General features: G+C 41.2%; 1 protein-coding gene across 2 annotated transcripts; it reads right to left on the minus strand.

Annotated features, from left to right (window-relative positions):
- Positions 1 to 2,849: 2,849 nt before the first annotated feature.
- Positions 2,850 to 19,342, minus strand: LOC108301383 (zinc finger protein 512-like). 2 transcript variants are annotated; one of them, XM_037737964.1, is made up of 5 exons: positions 18,989 to 19,342; positions 18,418 to 18,476; positions 5,410 to 5,594; positions 4,618 to 4,713; positions 2,850 to 2,944 (listed from the first exon to the last, which is right to left on the minus strand). In XM_037737964.1, exons 1-5 carry the CDS (start codon positions 19,013 to 19,015, stop codon positions 2,865 to 2,867), a joined length of 447 nt encoding a protein of 148 aa, XP_037593892.1. In that variant the 5' UTR covers positions 19,016 to 19,342; the 3' UTR covers positions 2,850 to 2,864. The 2 variants fall into 2 exon arrangements, with proteins under 2 accessions (XP_037593892.1, XP_017380032.2); XM_017524543.2 differs by having other exon boundaries at positions 5,410 to 5,597.
- Between the last annotated feature and the right edge of the window lie 854 nt (positions 19,343 to 20,196).

The following is a 20,196-nucleotide window of genomic DNA, read 5'->3' on the forward strand; positions in this document are numbered from 1 at the left end:
CTTGCTCTGTCACCCAGGCTGGAATGCAGTGGCACCATCTCGGCTCACTGCAAACTCTGCTGGAGAGATGCCCATAAAAGTTCTAACTACAGGGGAATGCCTTTAATTTTAAAAATGTGCACGAGGCCAGGCACAGTGGCTCACATCAATAATCTCAGCACTTTTGGAGGCTGAGGTGGGCAGATCACCTGCGATAGGGAGTTCAAGACCAGCCTGAACAACTTGGTAAAGCCTTGTCTCTACTAAAAATACAAAACTTAGCATAGTGGCACATGCCTATAATCTCAGCTATTCGGGAAGCTCAGGTGAGAGAATCGCTTAAACCTGGGAGGTGGAGGTTGCAATGAGCCAAGATTGCGCTACTGCACCAGCCTGGGCAACAGAGGGAGACTCTATCGAATGAATGAATGAATGAATGAACAAATTAATGAATGGCTGGGCACAGTGGCTCATGTCTATAATCCCAGCACTTTGGGAAGTCAAGATAAGAGGATTGCTTGAGGCCAGGAGTTCAAGACTGGCCTGTGCTACATAATGAGAGCCCTATCTCTACAAAAAATTAAAAACAAAAAAATTAGCTGGGCATGTGATACAAGCCTGTAGTCCTGGCTACTTAGGAGTCTGAGACAAGAAGATGGCTGAGCCCAAGAGTTCAAGGCTGTAGTGAGCTATGATCCCACCATGGCACTCCAGCCTGAGAGAGCAAGATCTTGTCTCTCAAAAAAAAAAAAAATGTATATATAAAATATATAAATATAAAATATATAATAATGAGTTTACTTCTGCCTGGACTATACTTTGAATTTTGATTTACCTAACTTAATAATGTTCAAAAGGCAGAAATAAGAAAAGGACAAAAAAGAACAAAGAAGAGAGAGCACAAGCATTCAGAGATTAAAAGAGGATTCAAATGAGGAACAAAACACATATGGGAAGATAGAGGGGTAAGGACTCACCACAAAATACATCCCCAACCAGGGTATAGAAAGGGATCAGTACTCACAGGCCCATGCTCTGACCTCAGGTGATACGCAAGTCCAGCCTTCGACCTATATGGTTTTCCACAGTGGTGACATTTCAGGGTCATCTTTTCCAGCTCTGCAGCCCCTTTGCCACATTTTCTGACATGGTAGAGATATCCCATGATGCTGGTGAAGCTACTGGAGCAACTCTGAACACAGGACAGAAGCCTAAACTATAATCTTACATCTTTGGACATGATCGCTAAATTTCTAAACAGCCATAAAGTACTCACCACCACAAAATACAAACAGGCCCTCTGATTTCGGTAGACTCTCTCCAACATCTCCTATCAGCACAACCCTTCCTTGTCTCTGGTCATCCTGCTATGACCCAGCATGATTTTGAATCAGCTTGGTCAGCCCTTGATAAACTATAACTGTGCATCTACTTTACATCAGAGCTTCCTCCTTGGTCTGTGATCCAATCCCATCCCAATCAAATACCCAGCAATATGTACCACAGTTCAGCACAGTGAGGGATTACTGGGATCCTCTTCATCACATTAAAGAAAGGATGGTAAGAAAACCCCATCAAACAAAGGGAAAGGGGAGAAAAATAAATTTTTAAAAATGAGGAAGAAAATAAAGAACTATTAATGAGTTCAAGAGCCCAAGATAGTACACAACTAGGAAGTCTACAATGAGGAAGAGAAGAAATGGAAAAGAAGAACGAAATACATTGACCCAAGAATTCAGGGAGAAGGAGTTGTGTCCATGGGCTCCTACCTCACACATGCACCTGAGCTTTCCCAGTCTCTTTAGAACTGTTCGGGCCGGGCGCGGTGGCTCAAGCCTGTAATCCCAGCACTTTGGGAGGCCGAGACGGGTGGATCACGAGGTCAAGAGATCGAGACCATCCTGGTCAACATGGTGAAACCCCGTCTCTACTAAAACTACAAAAAATTAGCTGGGCATGGTGGCGCGTGTCTGTAGTCCCAGCTACTCAGGAGGCTGAGGCAGGAGAATTGCCTGAACCCAGGAGGCAGAGGTTGCGGTGAGCCGAGATCGCACCATTGCACTCCAGCCTGGGTAACAAGAGCGAAACTCCGTCTCAAAAAAAAAAAAAGAACTGTTCGGAGCCGTTCCCTCTCACTTGCCTCATCTACTTCATCTCTGGCTTTCAAAATGGGCTAGAAATCAAGAGAAGTAAACAAGCAGATGATTCATGGAAAAGAGACACGGGAAAAAATATCAGAGGAGAATCAAGGATTAGACTAGCAGCTGAGCTGGTGCTGAGGAAGCCCAAGTTATCTGACTCCTGGCTTTCTCCATCTTCTCCTGGACAAAGGAAGTGAATATAATGGAAATAAGAGTTCTGAGCCTCTACCTCCCAGAACATAAACCTTTAGACCTAACCTAAACACACAAATATTTATGGATCTACTGCAAAGGTTTCATTGTGCATGACTCTTACTCATACTCTTACAAAATCCAAGAGCTATCTGCACTGAGATATCTACACTCACGTAAGTAAAAGACATCCAGGCTGGGCACAGTGGCTCATGCCTATAATCCCAGCACTTTGGGAGGCTGAGGCGGGTGGATCACCTGAGGCCAGGAGCTCGAGACCAGACTGGCCAACATGGTGAAACCCAGTCTCTACTAAAGATACAAAAACTTAGCCAGGCTTGGTGGCACACATCTGTAGTCCCAGCTATTCAAGAGGCTGAGGCATGAGAATCGCTTGCACCCAGGAGGCACACCTGGAAGGCACAGGTTGCCGTGATTGCGCCACTGCACTCTAGCCTGGATGGCAGAGTGAGACTGCATCTCAAAACACACACACACACACACACACACACACACCCAAACACAAAGGCAGAAGACACTCTTACCAAATTATTATGATTTGCCATGATGTAATACTTCATCCCTGCCAGTGAACAAAGTTGTTTCCCACAATGATGGCAAGTAAACATTTCCTAGAAGGAAAAATACTGCTCAGTGCTAGGTTGTTCCACAGAGAGACAGAATGACACAAAGTCCTACTCAAATGCTTTTGTCTATGTCTCCTTTATTTCTCAAACTCAACAGTCAATAAACCTCAAAATCCCAGAAACCCAGTGTCATGTCCTTAAGGGCAAAATAAAGGCAATTCACTTTTAAAATAGTAAGAATTACCATTTACTGAATGCCAGTATTTGCCAAGTCATGGGCTAGACACTTGGCCATGTGTTACTTCTTTCTTATCCTCTCCTGGACTATATTTTTATTATTTTGCATTTATTATATTTTCTCCATTTTACAAATGAAGCTGAGGTACACACATAAAAAGCTAAATGCCACACTAGTATGTGGCTAAGAAAAGATTCAAACCTAACTGTCAGATCCAAAGCCTATGTTTCCTTTATTCCACAATGCTGCTTTTCATCCATTATAACCAGCACATCCAACACAGCAAAAGAGGTCTAAAGTTTGGATTTAAAAATCATAACAGTTATGAAACGCCAAAATATCTAACCTGCTTGCAGTTTTCCATGTGTTTCTTTAAACCCTCTATGGTCTTCCTCCCCACTGCCTGGCAGGTAGGGCAGGAGACACTGCCTTTATCAACGATTTCTAAGTACCACTGCTCCTCCAAACTGCCTACAAAGGAGAGAAAGAAGCACTTTGTAACCTGCAGTATTCTCCAGAAACAAAAAGCATAATCTCAAAATTTAGGTAAAGTATCATAAAATTGTTTTTCCTTTTCCTGGTGGACTGCAATGAAGAGACTCTTGCTGGGTATAACTTCAAAAAGTAGTATTTTTTAGACAGTGTAGTTTCTGAAAACTCTTACTCATTTCTCCATGATAAAAACCACCTGAGAACCACTCCAAAGACCAGTGGCTTAAAGAACTAGGCAGCAACATTTTTCCCAACAGGATATAACAATGGGATACTGAGAAATGTCACAGCCTATCTGCTGAGTGTTTCTATGTGCCTGAGACTATGCTAAATGTTTTTATCTATTTAATTTTCACAACAGTTCTGACTGCCTTTATCATCCCTATTCATAGGCAGGGAAACTGAGGCTAGAGGAAGGTAAATAAATGGGGGCAGGTCAGAAAGTTAATGAAGAGCCAAAACTTGAACAAAGGTCTGTCTGACTCCAAACTTGAGCCCTTAGTAACTGCCTCCTTAAAGAAATGCTTCAGTACCTCATTTCTTCACAGACAACACCAACAACAAATCAGGGTGTGAGAACTACATCCCACAATGGTTCCAGAAGAAAACATACCTGCTGCATAAACTCGTGGTTCCTTCTGAATGCGACAAGCCTGGGATTTGGGATTGGGCTGAGTTTTAGGCTGTTGCTTCCTCCCTGACATAAGACAGAAACTTGAAGCCCAACATGTCACCTTTACTAATACCAAAATGTCTTCCCTCCCCTTCTCTTCAACACCCTATTTCCCAGTCCCTCAACAGACTGACTGCCTAAGTCATGACAGAATGAAAGGGTATAAGGTGGCAGGATGGAGACCATTCCCTCTTAAACAATTCAAAGGGCTCAGAGGTCACTAAAGGGCTCAAACTAAGGTCTCTTTTGCTTTTACCCTCAAAGAATAAAGCCCAGTCACCCAAGGAAAAAGAAGTAGCAAAGTTACTGCCTTACCATAAAGCTTACGTTTCTTCTGAGGAAATTCTCGATAGTCTTCATCTTCTTCCTGCCTGGGTTTCCCTTCTCCCTTGGTTGATGTTCCACCTGATCCTAAAGTACCATACAAAAACAAAACAAAAACTCAGCACACTTTGTAAATGAACAGCTAGGCCTGCCTTCAAAACATCATTCACGAGACCATCAAAGGGAAAAAGCATCAGTGAACACAGGCCTCAGGAAATATCTGTGAGATTTTTAGGGAAGCTGGTGTAACTTCTCATTAACTGACCCAACCTCTCTCTTTCTTTTTACATTGTTATCTATCCCAAACCATCCATTGTTCCTTATAAACAGTACGGGCCTTCAGGCAATGTGTTTTGCTTAATCTTGATTTGAGACTAAAAAGGAACACAAAAATTGCTCAAGATAGGGGGCTAGCTACCAAAGGACCCTTGAGACTGTGACCATCTAGAATATTCTTCCCTAAATAACCCTTACACCAGCTCCTAAATCCTCAACAGAAGTTCAAACTAGAAGAGGAAAAGAAGTTCAAATCCTACAAAGAGGAAAATCAAATGCTAATTATAACCTAGAGGAGTAAGATTAGCAGAATTTCACTGTATCAGCTAGAGGAACAGTTCATGAAGCTAACAGGATCCAATAGCCTAACACCTTAAATTTTTTTAAATCACTAATGAGAAACAAATATCTGGCATTTGATACCCTTAACAGGTATTTACAATAATCTCACACTATAACTTTAGGGAGTGTTCCATCTCTGGAATAAGAAGACACTGATATTGATACCTTCAACATGAGAAGTAGCCACTGGCTCGATCCTTCTCATCTTCATCCAGTAGGTAGATTTTTGAAAAGGTGCTGGAAAATCACTCACTGGTTCACACGAAGAGGCAGATGATGAACCACTTAAGGAGTCATCATGAGGAATAGTGTACTGGAAACTATTATCCTTTATGGAGCACTGGGTCCTGCTACTAATACAACATAAAAATATACAACACAAAGGAAGGTCTGTAGCAAAATTTCTATACATTCTTTTATATTATAACCAGGTTGGTTACCTGTGCAGAAAACTAAGAAGCCTGCTTTTATAAAAACAGAATGTGTAAGTTGTAATCACCTAACAATAATAATAGCTGATCTAATACAACATGTGCAATTATTATCACTCTTCACTGTAATCAGCAAGAGTAAGGAGTACACATAAATGATCACTTTGCAGTCCAAGTAGACATTCCTTCCTAGATTCATCTAAGAAAAGAAAGTAGCCAAAGCAATAAGATTCTTCTGTGACCCTTCAGACGACTCCCTGGATTTGTAACCTGGTCTGACCCAGCCTCTCTATTTCTCTGACAGAGGCACGGTAACTCAAGGGTATCTCTAAGGGAAAGGAATATCTGTAGGGCCTAATCTGACCCATCTTCCTTCTCCCTCAGCATTCTCCCTAAACCCTGATGCCCCATCTTATTTAGGCAACATGATACTTAGCTTCCACAGCTAAAGGAGGGATTTATCTTGTATGAATTAATCTGCTCAGAGAATTCTGGTATACAGCTGAATCCAGAGCTAAGACCAGTCAGTATGACAGTTGACTGTGTAACTACAAAGCAGCAGACATTCTTGTAGATGGCTCAAGATGCAGTAGAGCAGCAGTTCTCCAAGAGTGGTCTAGGGACTCCTAGAACCTCCCTTTCCCTTTTCCAGCTCAATACCTGTGAGGCTTAATTTAGATGTATGGTTCAGAAAGATTCTTCTGGCTGCTGTATGGAGACAGCCCATGGGAGAAAGAGTAAACAAAAGGAAAAAAAGTTAACTTGAATTGGTAGATTCAAGATAACATGTTAGATGTAGAGCTAATAAGAATTACACATAGAGGCCAGGCACAGTGGCTCATGCCTGTAATCTCAGCACTTTGGGAGGCCGAAGCGGGTGGATCAGGTGTTTGAGACCAGCCCGGCCAATATGGTGAAACCTCGTATCTACTAAAAATACAAAAAATTAGCTGGGTGTGGCGGCACATGCCTATAATTCCAGCTACTGGGGAGGCGGAGATAGGAGATTTGCTTGAACCCGGGAGGCAGAGGTTGCAGTGAGCTGAGATTACACCATTGCACTCCAGCCTGGGAAACAAGGGTGAAACTCCATATCAAAAAAAAAAAAAAAGAAGAATTATACATAGAGAGGTTTGTCTGTGACAGCAGGGAGTTGGAAGTAACACGGTGACCACCCTTGTAAAATGTGATAGATGCCTGCTATGGAATACTATGTTGCTATTAGAAGCAATAAACCAATTCTATACATAGAGACATGAACATAACTAAAAAGTATACTATTCAATGAAAAAAGAAACAAAACAACATCTCTAGCACAATGTCAGTTCAGCAAGCTAAAAACAAATCCTCACATAAACACAGCTTATTTTTAAAGGAGTCATAAACATGTAAGGGCAAACATCACACTTGTTTATACAGTTTCCTCTAGGAGGGAAGGGATGGAAATGGGAATAAGTAAACATAACAGAGACTGGTTATGTCAGTATGCTACAAACAGAAGAATGAGTTTCAGCTCTCCGCACATGAGGTCCAATAGCACAGATTTAATACACAGAAGTCCTGGCTCTGGTGGGGCAGCTAACCCCACTAAGCCCCACCCCTCCAGCTGATTGGACTCTGTAAAGCAAACAAAAACAAGTAAATTACACAGGGAAGTCAAAGCTGGGAGAAGTGACCCAAATGAGGTGAGTTTTCCAGTTCTGTCTTTTTCCCTCATGTGTGAATCTGCAACAAGGATGAACCCCACTTGCAGAACACCATGGGCACCTTTAACTCTAGAAACTCTCTTCTTTCTGACCAAGCAAATTAGGAAAAAAGGTCCCTGTAGACCAACATTAGCGGATGGGGAAGGGGGAAAGCTGGAGAGAAAGACAAAAAATGAGAATCACTTAATTCAGTGTATGAATCCACACAAGTCACAAGTTGGCCTTAGCCATGAATATGTGGAATGTACCCATACATAACAGCCTAATAAAGACTTTGAAAACCAAAATAAGATTTGAACTCTAATGTGACCCAAAGCAGCAAAAGCTTGGCAAACTGAAATAAGATTGGAAATACCTGCAGAAGTCTCAGACCAGCCCCTGGGCTATTCATGTATGGGACAGCCCAAATCATCATAGCAAAGACATAAAGAACAGAACTAAGATTTTAACCAATGCCTCCAAAAAGCAAGACAGAAGTTTTGGCCTGAACCTAAAGCAGGGATGCCTGCTAAAACAGAAATGGCAACATTCCCCAAAAGAATTAAAATAGAACCTGAAATCTACACAAAAAGTATTCATAATGTTGAGGATAAATTCCAAACTTATGCAACACACAAAGAACCAGGAAAATGTAAGTAATTTTCCTTTTATTTATTTATTTATTTATTTTTCAGATGGAGTCTTGCTGTTGCCCACGCTAGAGTTCAGTGGCACAATCTTAGCTCACTGCAACCTCCACCTCCCAGGTTCAAGCTATTCTCCTGCCTCAGCCTCCCAAGTAGCTGAGATTACACCCATGCGCCACCATGACTGGCTAATTTCTTTGTATTTTTAGTAGAGATGGAGTTTCACCATGTTGGCCAGTCTGGTCTTGAATTCCTGACCTCAGGTGATCTGCCCACCTTGGCCTTCCGAAGTGCTGGGATTACAAGCAGAAGCCACCATGCTCAGCCAATGTGAGCAATTTTCAAAGGAAGAGATGATCAAACATGCCAACCCTAAGGTAATCCAGATGTTGGAACTATCAAATACTTTCAGTAAAAAGTATTTCCTTATAAATTTCTTTCTTATAAAAGAAAACACACAAGCAATGAAAGGTAGGAATCATCCGCAGAAAAAGAAACCATAAAAAAGAACCAAATGTAATCTTAGAACTGAAAAATACAATGTCTGAAATAAAAACTCATCAGATAGGTTCAGTAATGGAGGGGACAGACGAAAGAGTCTGTGAACTTGAAGATCGATCAACAGAAATGACCCAGTCTGAAGAATAAAGAGAAAAAAAGATTGAATAACAGTCAACAGAGCCCCCATACCAAAAGTTCTAACCTAAGTGTAGTTGTAATCCCAGAAGGAGAGGAGAAAGATACTAAGGCAGAAAAATACATTTGAAAAAAAAAAAAAATGGTGGAAAATCCGTCACACTTGGTCAAAGACATAAATTTACAGATTTAAGGAGCTCAATAAACACCAAATAGGATAACTCAAAGAAAAATATACCAAGAGACATCTTTTTGTTTGGTTTTGAAACAGAGTCTCATTCTGTTGCCCAGGACAGAGTACAGTGGCATATGGCTCACTGTAGCTTGAATCTCTCTGGCTCAAGTGATCCTCCCACCTCACCATACCTGAGTAGCAGGGACCACAGGTACACACCATCAGGCCCACTAAATTTTTGTGTTTTTTCATAGAGATGGGGTCTTGTTGTGTTGCCCAGGCTGGTGCAAAATGCTTCATTACTATTATTATTATTATTTGAGACAGGGTCTCACTCTGTCACTCAGGCTGGAGTACAGTGGCTCAAGCACAGCCTCCACCTCTCAGGCTTAAACAATCCTCCCACCTCAGCCTCCTGAGTAGTTGAGACCACAAGTATGTACCACCATACTCAGCTCATTCTTTTTTTGTGTGTGTAGAGATGGGGTCTCACTTTGTTGTCCAGGCTGGCCTCAAACTCTTAGGCTCAAGCAATCTTCCTACCTCAGCCTCCCAAAGTGCTGGGATTGCAGGAAGGAGCCACAGTGCCCAGTGAAGACACATCTTAATGAAATTATTCAGCCAGGAAGGGGAGGGGAGAGATGGGGGGAAGGTAAAGAGAGGGAAAAAAAGAATATAAATGTATTTATTACCACTGAATTGTACACTTAAAAATAATAAAGATGGCTCGTGATTATAATCCCAGCTACTCAGAAGACACAGGAGGATTGCTTGAGGCTGGGAGTTTAAGGTCAGCCTGGACAACATAGTGAAACCCCATCTCTAAAAAAAAAAAAAAAAAAAAGGTGGGGGAGAGGGGCAGGCACAGTGGCTCATGACTATAATCCCAGCACTTTGGGAGGCCAGGATCCACTTTGGAGAATCACCTGAGCTCAGGAGTTCAAGACTAGCCTGGCCAACATGGTGAAACCCATCTCTACTAAAAATACAAAAATTAGCCAGGTATGGTGGCAGGTGCCTGTAATCCCAGATATTTAGGAGTCTGAGGCAGGAGGTGACTGTAATCCCAGATACTTAGGAGTCTGAAGCAGGCAGATCCCTTGATTCCAGGAATTCAAGACCAGCCTAGGAAACATGGTGAAACCCTATCTCTATTAAAAATACAAAAAATTAGCCAGGCATTGTGGTGTGCATCTGTAGTCCCAGCTACTTAGCAGGATAAGGTGGGAGAATCATCTGAGCCCAGGAGGATGTGTGGGCAGAGGTTGTGCCAGTGCACTCCAGCCTGGGCAATGGGAGTTAGACCCTGTTTCAAAAAAAGTTTTTAATAAATAAGAAACTATTCAAAGCCAACAATTTTGTTTTAAACTGGAAAGCTTCAGAAAAGTGACATATTACATTACAGGAAATAATTTAAATGACCATGCGTTTCTCAACAGAAACCAAGGCGAGAACACAGTACAGTAACTTTAAAATTGGCCAATGTAATGGTTCACACTTGTAATCCAAGCACTTTGGCAGGCCAAGGAAGGGGTACTGTTTGAGCCCACGAGTTCAAGAATGGCTTGGGCAACATAGCAAGACCCTGTCTCTACAAAAAATAATTTTTTGGTGGGGACAGAGTGTCGCTCTGTTGCCAGGTGCCAGGCTGGATTGCTGTGATGCAATCTCAGCTCGCTGCAACCTCTGCCTCCCAGGTTCAAGCAATTCTCCTGCCTCAGCCTCCCGAATAGCTGGGACCACAGGCACACGCTACCACACCAGCTATTTTTTTTGTATTTTTAGTAGAGATGGGGTTTCGCCATGTTGGCCAGGATGCTCTTGATCACTTGACCTTGTGATCCACCACCTCGGCCTCCCAAAGTGCTGGGATTACAGGCGTGAGCCACGGTGACTGGCCAAAAAATAATTGTAGGAACTTAATTGTATATTTTAAAATAACAAAGAGTGTAATTGGGTTGTACATACCACAAAGGATAAATGCTTGAGAAGATGGAGAAAAAGAAAAGACATATCCTTAAAATCTTGAGAGAAAACAATTTGTCAATTCAGAATTCTACATCCAGTGAAAATATCCTCCGAAATAAAACTAAGAGAATTCATTGTAAGCAGACCTGCTCCATAGGAAATGCTAACGCAAATGATTCCAGCTGAAGAAAAATAATACCAGAGAGAAACTTGGATTTTTAAGAATGAAGAAAGAGCAACAGAAATGGTAAATAGGCCAGCGTAGATGCCTGACACCTCTGTAATCCCAGCTACTTGGGAGGCTGAGGTGGGAGGACAACTTAAGCCCAATAAGCAATGAAGGTGCCACCAACTCCGGCCTGGGCATCAGAGCAAGACACGGTCCTCTAAAAAACAAGAGGTGGGAGGAGCAGACAACTAAGCATTCATATAATCCCAAAGAAGAAATAGAGGAACAAAAAACAAGGGATAAACAGGGAACAAAAAATAAAAGCATAGACCTATCCAACCATACCAACAAATAATTTAAATGTTTACAGTCTAAACACTCCAGTTACAAGTCAGCTATTGACAAATTAAAAAATGATACCCGGGCCGGGCGCGGTGGCTCAAGCCTGTAATCCCAGCACTGTGGGAGGCCGAGGCGGGTGGATCACGAGGTCAAGAGATTGAGACCATCCTGGTCAACATGGTGAAACCCTGTCTCTACTAAAACTACAAAAAATTAGCTGGGCATGGTGGCGCTTGCCTGTAATCCCAGCGACTCAGGAGGCTGGGGCAGGAGAATTGCCTGAACCCGGGAGGCGGAGGTTGCGGTGAGCCGAGATCGCGCCATTGCACTCCAGCCTGGGTAACAAGAGCGAAACTCCGTCTCAAAAAAAAAAAAAAAAAAAAAAAAAAAAAAGATACCCTACTATTATATGCTACCTACAAGAAGCACACTAAAATATAAAGGTATCTGTAGATTGAAAGTAAACAGATGAAAAAATTGTATCATACAATCAGCAAACATAAGAAGGCTGGAATGACTATTTCAATGTCAGATAAAACAGACCTCAAGACAAAGAGTACTCCCAAAGACAAAAAGAGACACTTTATAATGACAAAGTGTCAAATCATTGGGAAGACATAATTATCCACTGTAGGTATCTAATAATAGAGCCTCAAAGTACACAAAGCAAAAATTCACAGAATTAAAAGGAAAAATAGACAATTCCACAACCTTAGCAGAAAATTTAAGACCTCCTCCTTTTAGCAACTGATAGAACTAGACAAAAATTCAGTAAAAGACAAAAATGATCTGAACTACACTATTAGCTACCTTGCTCTAGTTAACAGTTATGCAACGCTACATCTAACAACTGCAGGATATATATTCTCTTCAAGTGCACATTGTGCATTCATTAAGCTAGATCTTACGTTGGGCCATCAACTTTAACTTTTATTAAAAGGATGAAAATTACATGGTGTATTGTCTGACCACATTGAAATTAACTTAGGAATCAATAATAGGAAGATACCTAAAAACAGAAAACACACAAAAAAATCCAAATACCTGCAAATTAAATAATCTACTTCTAAATAATTCATAGGTCAAAAATAAAATCACAAATGAAATTTGAAAATATTTTGCACTGAAAAAAACCAAAAGTATGCATATCAACATCTGTAGGATGCAACTAACGCAATACTTAGAAAGAAACTTAAGGCTCTAAATGCTTATACTAGAAAAGATCTAAAATCAATGACTTAAAATTTCAAGGAAAAGCAAAGTAAACCAAAGAAAAGGTAAGAGGAGAAACTCATGAACTAGAAAACAGACAACAGAGGAAATGTGGTTCTTTGAAATGATCACATTTACAACTCTGTAATTAGACTGATCAAGAATAAAAGATATTACAAATAGCCAATAACAAAAATGAAAGAGGGGTTATCGCAGATTATACAGACAGTAAATAATAATATACTTTGAATAACTTTATGCTAATCAATGGAAAAATTACAGTGAACAAATTTCTTTAAAATTACTACTTACCAAAACAGACACAAGAAGAAACTGGAAATCTAAATAGCCCCATATCTGTTAAATAAACTGAATGTATGAAATAGTTCCCAAAGTGAAAACTCCGGGCTCACATAGTTTCACTGATGAATGTCATTGCGATAGGTTTTTAAAAAGATCAAAAGGAAAAAAGCAAAACTGTCCCTACTTGCAGATTATATTATTATTTACAAAATAAATCCCAAGGAATCTACAAAACAATTACTAGAACTAATAAATGAATTTATAAAGTGTCAGGATACAAGGATAACATACAAAGTCAACTGAATTCTTATATACTAGCAACAACCAACAAGAAAATGACATTATAAAAAGAATACCATTCACAGTAACACCAGAATAAGATAATACACCTAGGAACAAACCTAACAAAAGACATTCAAGACTTTTACAATGAAACTACAATAATTGCTGAAAGAAATTAAGAACACTTAAATAGGCCAGAAAGGTGGCTCATGCCTATAATCCCAGCACTTTGGGAGGCCCAGGTGGGCAGATCATGAGGTCAGGGGTTCAAGATGAGCCTGACCAACATGGTGAAAACCCATCTCTACTAAAAATACAAAAAGTAGCTGGGTGTGGTGATGTGTGCCTGTAATCTCAGCTACTTAGGAGGCTGAGGCAGAAGAATCGCTTGTAGCTAGGAGGCAGAGGTTGCAGTGAGCTGAGATAGTGCCACTGCACTCCAGCACGGTAGCCTGGCAGTCTGGGTCACAAAGCAAGACTCCTTATAAAAAAAAAAAAAAAAAAACTTAAATAAGGGGAAAAATATAGCTTGTTCATAAACCAGAAAACTCAGTATTGTTAAAATAGCAATTTTCCCCAAAGGAATCTATAGATTCAGTATGATACCAATCAATATTCAACAAGCTTCTTTTAATAGATGTTGGCAACCCAATTCTGTAATTTTCATAAAAATACAAAGAACTGAGAATAACCAAAACAATTTTGAAAAAGAACCCTAAAGTTAGAAGACTTACTATCTAATTTCAAGAGTCTAAATAAACATCAATGGAAGAGAATAAGGAGAGTCCACAAACAGACCTACACGTACACATGTGCAAGTAAAGTTTGACAAAGGTGCCGATGCAATTCAATAGGGAAAGAAAACTCTTTCCAACAACTGGGTATACAAATAGAAAAAAAATGTCAACATTGACCCTTATCATAAAACATTCACAAAAATTAACTCTAAATGAGTCACAGACCTAAATATAAAACCTACAAACTTCTAGGAGAAAAGACCAGAGAGTATCTTTGCAATTAGGGAGGCAAAAGTTTCTTTTTTTATTAATTATTATTGTTTTTTGAGACAGAATCTCACTCTGACACCCAGGCTGGAGTGCAGTGGCACAATCTCGACTCACTACAATCTCCGGGGAGGCGAAGGTTTCTTAAATATGATACATAAAAGCATACAACATAAGGGAAAAAATGATAAATTAAAACATTTTGCTCTTCAAAAGACACCATTAAGAAAAGGAAAGACAAACCAGACTGGAAGGAAATATAACAGACAAAAGAGTTATATTCAGAACAGATTTCTAAAAATACAATTCAATAAGATAACCTACATTTCTTTAATGGACAAAAATGTAAACTGACACTTTACAAAAAAAGATATAGAAATGACCAATAAGACTATGAACAGATGCAAAAAAAAGGAAAAAAAAAGAATACAAACAGATGCTTAACACTATTATTCATATATGATGAATTAAAAACCACAAATTAAGCCAGGTGTGGTGGCTTGTGCCTGTAATCACAGCACTTTGGGAGGCCAAAGCAGGAGGATCACTTGAGGTCAGAAGTTTGAGACCAGCCTGGCCAACATGGTGAAACCCCATCTCTACTAAAAATACAAAAATTAGCCATGGGGGTGCACGCCTGTAATCCTAGCCACTCAGAAGGCTAAGACAGGAAAGTCACTTGAACCTGGGAGGCGGAGGTTGCAGTGAGCCGAGATCAAGCCACTGCACTCCTAGGTGACGGAGGGAGACCCTGTCTCAAAAAAAGAAAAAAAAACCCCACAAAACCACAGTGAGATACCACTACACATCCATTAAATTAGCTAAAATTGAAAAGACTGACTGGTCATACATTGCTGGTTGGAATGCAAAATAATACCACTTTGGAAAACAGGTAGTTTCTTAAAAAAACAAATGAAACATACTCCTGCCATATGAATCAACCAACCTATGATGGTAAATGCCACCTTAGATATTTATCTGAAGAAATGAAAGCATTTGTCTACACAAGACTTGCACAAGAATGTTCATAGAAGCCTACTGACACCTAAAACTGAAAATAACTCAAATGCCCATCAAGGTAGATGGCTAAACAAATTATGGTATCCATAATGGAATTCTACTCAGCAATAAAAACTATTTTTCATCTCAAAATCATTATTCTGAGTGAAAGAAATCATGAAAAAAATGAGAACATCCTGGGTGACTTCATTTATATAAAATCCTGAAATATGCAAACCACTGTACAGTGGTGCCTGTAGACAGGAATAGAGGAAGAAATGGCAAAGAGACATGAACAAACTTTTGGGAGAGACAAAAATGTTTGTTATCGTGATTGTGGCAATGGTTTCACGGGTACAGACATGGGTCAAAGCTGACCACAGTGTATGCTTTAAATATGTGCAGTCTATTGTACTCCAAGTATACCTCGATACAGGTATTTTAAAAATTTAATGGATTGGCAGGCCTCTAAAGCCAAAACCGATCATCGCAAACAATGCTAGAAAGACTTGATGGGCCAGACGTGGTGGCTCATGCCTGTAATCCTAGCACTTTGAGAGGCTGAGGTGTGCAGACTGCCTGAGCTCAGGTTAAGATCAGCCTGGGCAACATGGTGAAACCCTGTCTCTACTATAAAATACAGTGACTTAGCCAGGAGTGGCGGTGTGCACCTGTAATCCCAGCTACTCCGGAGGCTGAGGAAGGAGAATTGCTTAAATGTGGGAGACAGAGGTTGCGGTGAACCGAGATCATGCCACTGCACTCCAGCCTGGATGACAGAATGAGCCTCCATCTCCAAAAACAAAACAAAACAAAACAAAAACCAAAAAAGACTTAATGGTACCAGCAAGCCATTAAGAACCAAGCCCCAGGGAATGACTCTCAGGAAACTCTTCATGTAGGAATTTCTTACTATCAGTGTAGGACTCAGAAATACAGTACACATCTACCCTCTTATGAATAAGCATAAGCAGACTGAAAAGGCAATGATTCATAAGATCAGCATAATTAACATGTTGGAGGTTAAGTCAAGGTGGTTAGGGAATCCTTCCTTCCAGGTCTCATGTTTTATTTTTAAAGGACTCAACAAAAACAATTCTCAGGTATTTTACACTATCTACCTATCGGCCCCAGGACATTTGATTATTTATTAAAAGCCAAATTAAGCTCAAACTTTCCTTTCCATACATACAACAAGAAAAAGCTTTATTGTGATAAAATATCATAATTGTAATTATTTTATAATTTGTTGTCACCAGTGCAGCAACTCTCAGCTTCTGATCACAAACATAAAATGTTTAGCCTATTTTTAACTCCTTTCTGATCTACCAAAAAATTTTAAGAGCCCCTAGCTTATTCTTCTATGTGTAAATATTTAGGTTTCATTAGAAAAGTACTTTAGTTCATCTTGGTATCCTTCGTAAACTTATTTAATTTTACCCAATCTTTAAAAGCTGGTGTTCACCATGATTTCCTTCTCTACTCTTTTCTGATCTCATTTCTCACAACTAACTCTCAAATGTCACAATCTCATAGGAAGCTAGTTTAAAATAAGGATTTCCACACCCTAACACCAGTGATTTCAAATCTGGTTAATGGATGGGGGCCTAACAATCTTATATTTTAACAATTATCTCCAGGTGACCAAGGTACATACTGAGAAACACTGCTCTAACCACTTTCCCTAGAATAGCGCATGAATACTCAGCTTGTGGAGGAAAACACCATGTTTCCAATTATTTTTTAAAGCTGGTGATTCCCAATTCTGTATTTCAGACCAGCTCTTCATCTGAGGTCCAAACCTATTTGTTTTTGTTCCAAATGTTGCTCCTCATTCAGGAATTCCTAGTTCCCTGAAATTACTCCAAAATTCACCTGATTGCCAAAGCCAGAAACCAATAGACATCCTATCTTCCTTCTCTTACTTCTCATCATCACAACCTGTACATTCTCTATACATCGTTCCCTATGTATTCCCTATATATCGTTCCCACCATAGGCTGCACATGTTCTTCATTCATCTCTGAGGTCATCATAATAAACTCTGAACCAGTTTCCCAGTACCATTCCAAATCCATCCTTCATAATGTTGCCAGGGTGGCCTTTCTAAGACCAGCATCTGGCTATTTCATTCCCTCATCCCTTCCAGGATAAAATCCAAACACTTTAGCATGCCATCATAAAAGGTCCTTCATGGTCTAGCCCCTACTAACCTCTCTAAACACTCTCCCTGCAATCAATCCCTCATCCTCCAACCCAGTCATACAGAACTACTTGCTATCCATTAACTTCTTCCACACACTCACATACTGTTCTCTCTTCTGAAAAATTTCTCCTTCTCGCTAACTGCATGATTCCTCAACTTTCAAGTCTATCCTTAGGAGTGACCTGCTCTGATAATCCTTCCCTTCCAAACTATCACTCCCCTTCCCCAAAGGCTACATTAAATTCCCATTTAAAAATACTTACAATAATTATTGCAATGAACTGTGTTGATCTACTTGCCTATCTCCCCTTCTAGACTGCTAGTTGTTTTTCATGCCTGTATACCTAACCTACTACAGAACTGGCACACACAGCAGACATTTCATAAATGTCACCTGAATGAATCCATTTAATGTCTCGTTAACAAGAATGTTTTCCTTTGTATTAACCATGGAAAAACTAAGTACCTTCAGTGTTCTAAATAATAAACCAGTCTTACAGCCAAGTAGTTTAAAAATACAAGGATTTCTTCCAGCCATTTTTATCATCCATCCCAAGTTAATCAATGTATTTATGAGCACGAATGTGATGTCTGGAGAAGTACAGGATTACCTCTAAGTCATTGGTTCCATTTTTGTTATAACTTGTACTCTTTTTTGCAAGCTAGGTTTCTCTCCCACACACTAGGCTTATACGTACACTGTCCAATCCAGTAGTCACTAGCTACAGGTGGCTATTTAGTTAAAATAAAATAAAATTTAAAATTCAATCCCTCAGTCACACTAGCCACACTTCTAGTGCTCAAAAGCCATATGGGGCTAGTGGCTATGATATTAGACAGTGCAGATACAGAACATTTTTGTCACAAGTTCTAATGGGTAGCGCTGGACACACAATCACAAAAGAACCTTAGAAAAACCTCTTACTTAGCAAATAAAATTTAAAATTCAGTCCCTCAGTTGCACCAGCCACATTTCAACGGCTCAAAATCCACACAGGGCTAGTGGCTGTGATACTGGACAATGCAGATACTGAACATTTTCATCACAGGAAGAAGTTCTACTGGACAGTGCTGGCGACACAATCATAAAAGGACCTGAGAAAACCTCACTTACTTCTTAGCTCCCACGATCCTCGTGCTCCTCTGCTGTTTAAAGGTTGTGGGTCCCGAAGTCTAGCAAATCACAAGCACACGAGTGAGTGCTAGGGACCTCTGAACCTCGACCACAAAAAGAAGAATTCCCCTACGCCCAGAAAAAATGAAGCTCTCCCGGGGCAACAACCTCAAACTGAAGAAGGCAACACTCTTTAGGAAAAATGTGCTGTCCTATCTTCCAGCTGTGCAAAGGCTGGTAACAATACCAGAGCCTTCGTCTTCCCCATTCTCAAAGCCCTGTCCCAGGCTCTAAAAGGGAGGCCAAAAGAAAAGACAACGGATATGAGACATTGGGGATGTAAAGGAATAGAAACTAACGGCAATGTGGCGAGGAATTAAACCCAAGGAGGTGGGGAACAGGCAGCAGAACGTGTAAAGAAAAAGGGGACAGGTGATCTGATCTAGAAGGATGGGGCCTACGATGGCCTCTGATAAAACCAACTCTGAGCATGGGACAAAAGCTAGAGACCGTGTGTTCTGGGCTTGACAGTGCTACCTCTAAAGCATGACGGTCAAACCAAGAAACCCACAGGTACAGCACCGAGTCTGGAAGACATCACTCCCTTTCCACACCTAACAATTTCACCAAAGAACTCCGGCCAGACCAACGCCACTTCCGCTCTCCTTGCCTCTCCCAGATGTGGGTTCGCCCTGCCTAGCCCTCTTCTGAACGTCTACTTCTGCCTAGCAGCTTCCGAGGCGGCTGAGGCCGGAGAGAGTCACATGACAGTAACCCTCCTATTCCTGAGATCCCGCCCCACTGGGATCTCAACAAGGGACCTGGGAACCTGTGGGTAGGGTCTGGAACGAAGGGGCGGAGCTTAGAGCCTCTGCCCAGCCTTAAAACCCCTGCTCTCATTCCGAACCTTTGTATAATTCCTCGTGTCCCATCACCTTGCCTCCCCCACCCACCCACCCAGTGGCCTCAGTCTAGATGCACAGGGAGATCAGTTACTGCCGCTTTATTACAGAAATTACAGACGATTCTCACACACCACCCCCCGTAGAGAGACATGGAAGCCTTTCCATGCTTGGGGCGCAGGAACTGGAGGCAATGGCTGAGCAGGAAAAAAGGCTGGAAAGGGCAGCACTGTGAAGATTTGAGGGAGACAATGAATAATAGGGGTGGATCTCGCCTCTTAGAGTAGCTTCAGGCCTCCACACTTGCTCTGCTTTGGGATTTTTGTGTGTGGTCCCAAGGAGACTTGTTCCATCCTTGAAAAGGCTGGGACTATTCTCAGGGGAACTGTGCTTGAGTCTCTCCTTAAGGGGACTTCGATGGCTTCTCCCGGAGGGCCTCCCTGGCCTCATCTCAGAGGGACTGTGATGGACTCTCTCCCAGGAACTGCGATGGCTCCTCCCCTGGGGCCTCCCTGGCCTCATCCTGGAGGGACTGCGATGGCTTCTCCCAGAGGGCCTCCCTGGCTGTATCTCAGAAGGACTGTGATGGGCTGTCTCATAGGAACTGCAGTGGCTCATCTCAGAGGAACTGTGACATGTTTTCCCAGAGGAACTGTGTCCTCTCCTCTCAGAGGGACTGTAACGGCTTCTTTCGAAGTGACTGAGGTGGCTCTTCTCTAAGGAATTGTGGCTTCTCTGAGAAATCCTACGGTGGCTCCTCTCAGAGGACCTGTGACATCTCCTCTCAGAGGGACTGCGTTGGCTCCTCTCAGAGAGACTGTGATGGCTTCTCTCAGAGGAACTCTGATGGCTCCTCTCAGAGGGACTGTGATGGCCC

This window comes from Cebus imitator, unplaced genomic scaffold (assembly GCF_001604975.1).
Source record: "Cebus imitator isolate Cc_AM_T3 unplaced genomic scaffold, Cebus_imitator-1.0 Scaffold1, whole genome shotgun sequence".
Lineage (NCBI taxonomy): Eukaryota > Metazoa > Chordata > Mammalia > Primates > Cebidae > Cebus > Cebus imitator.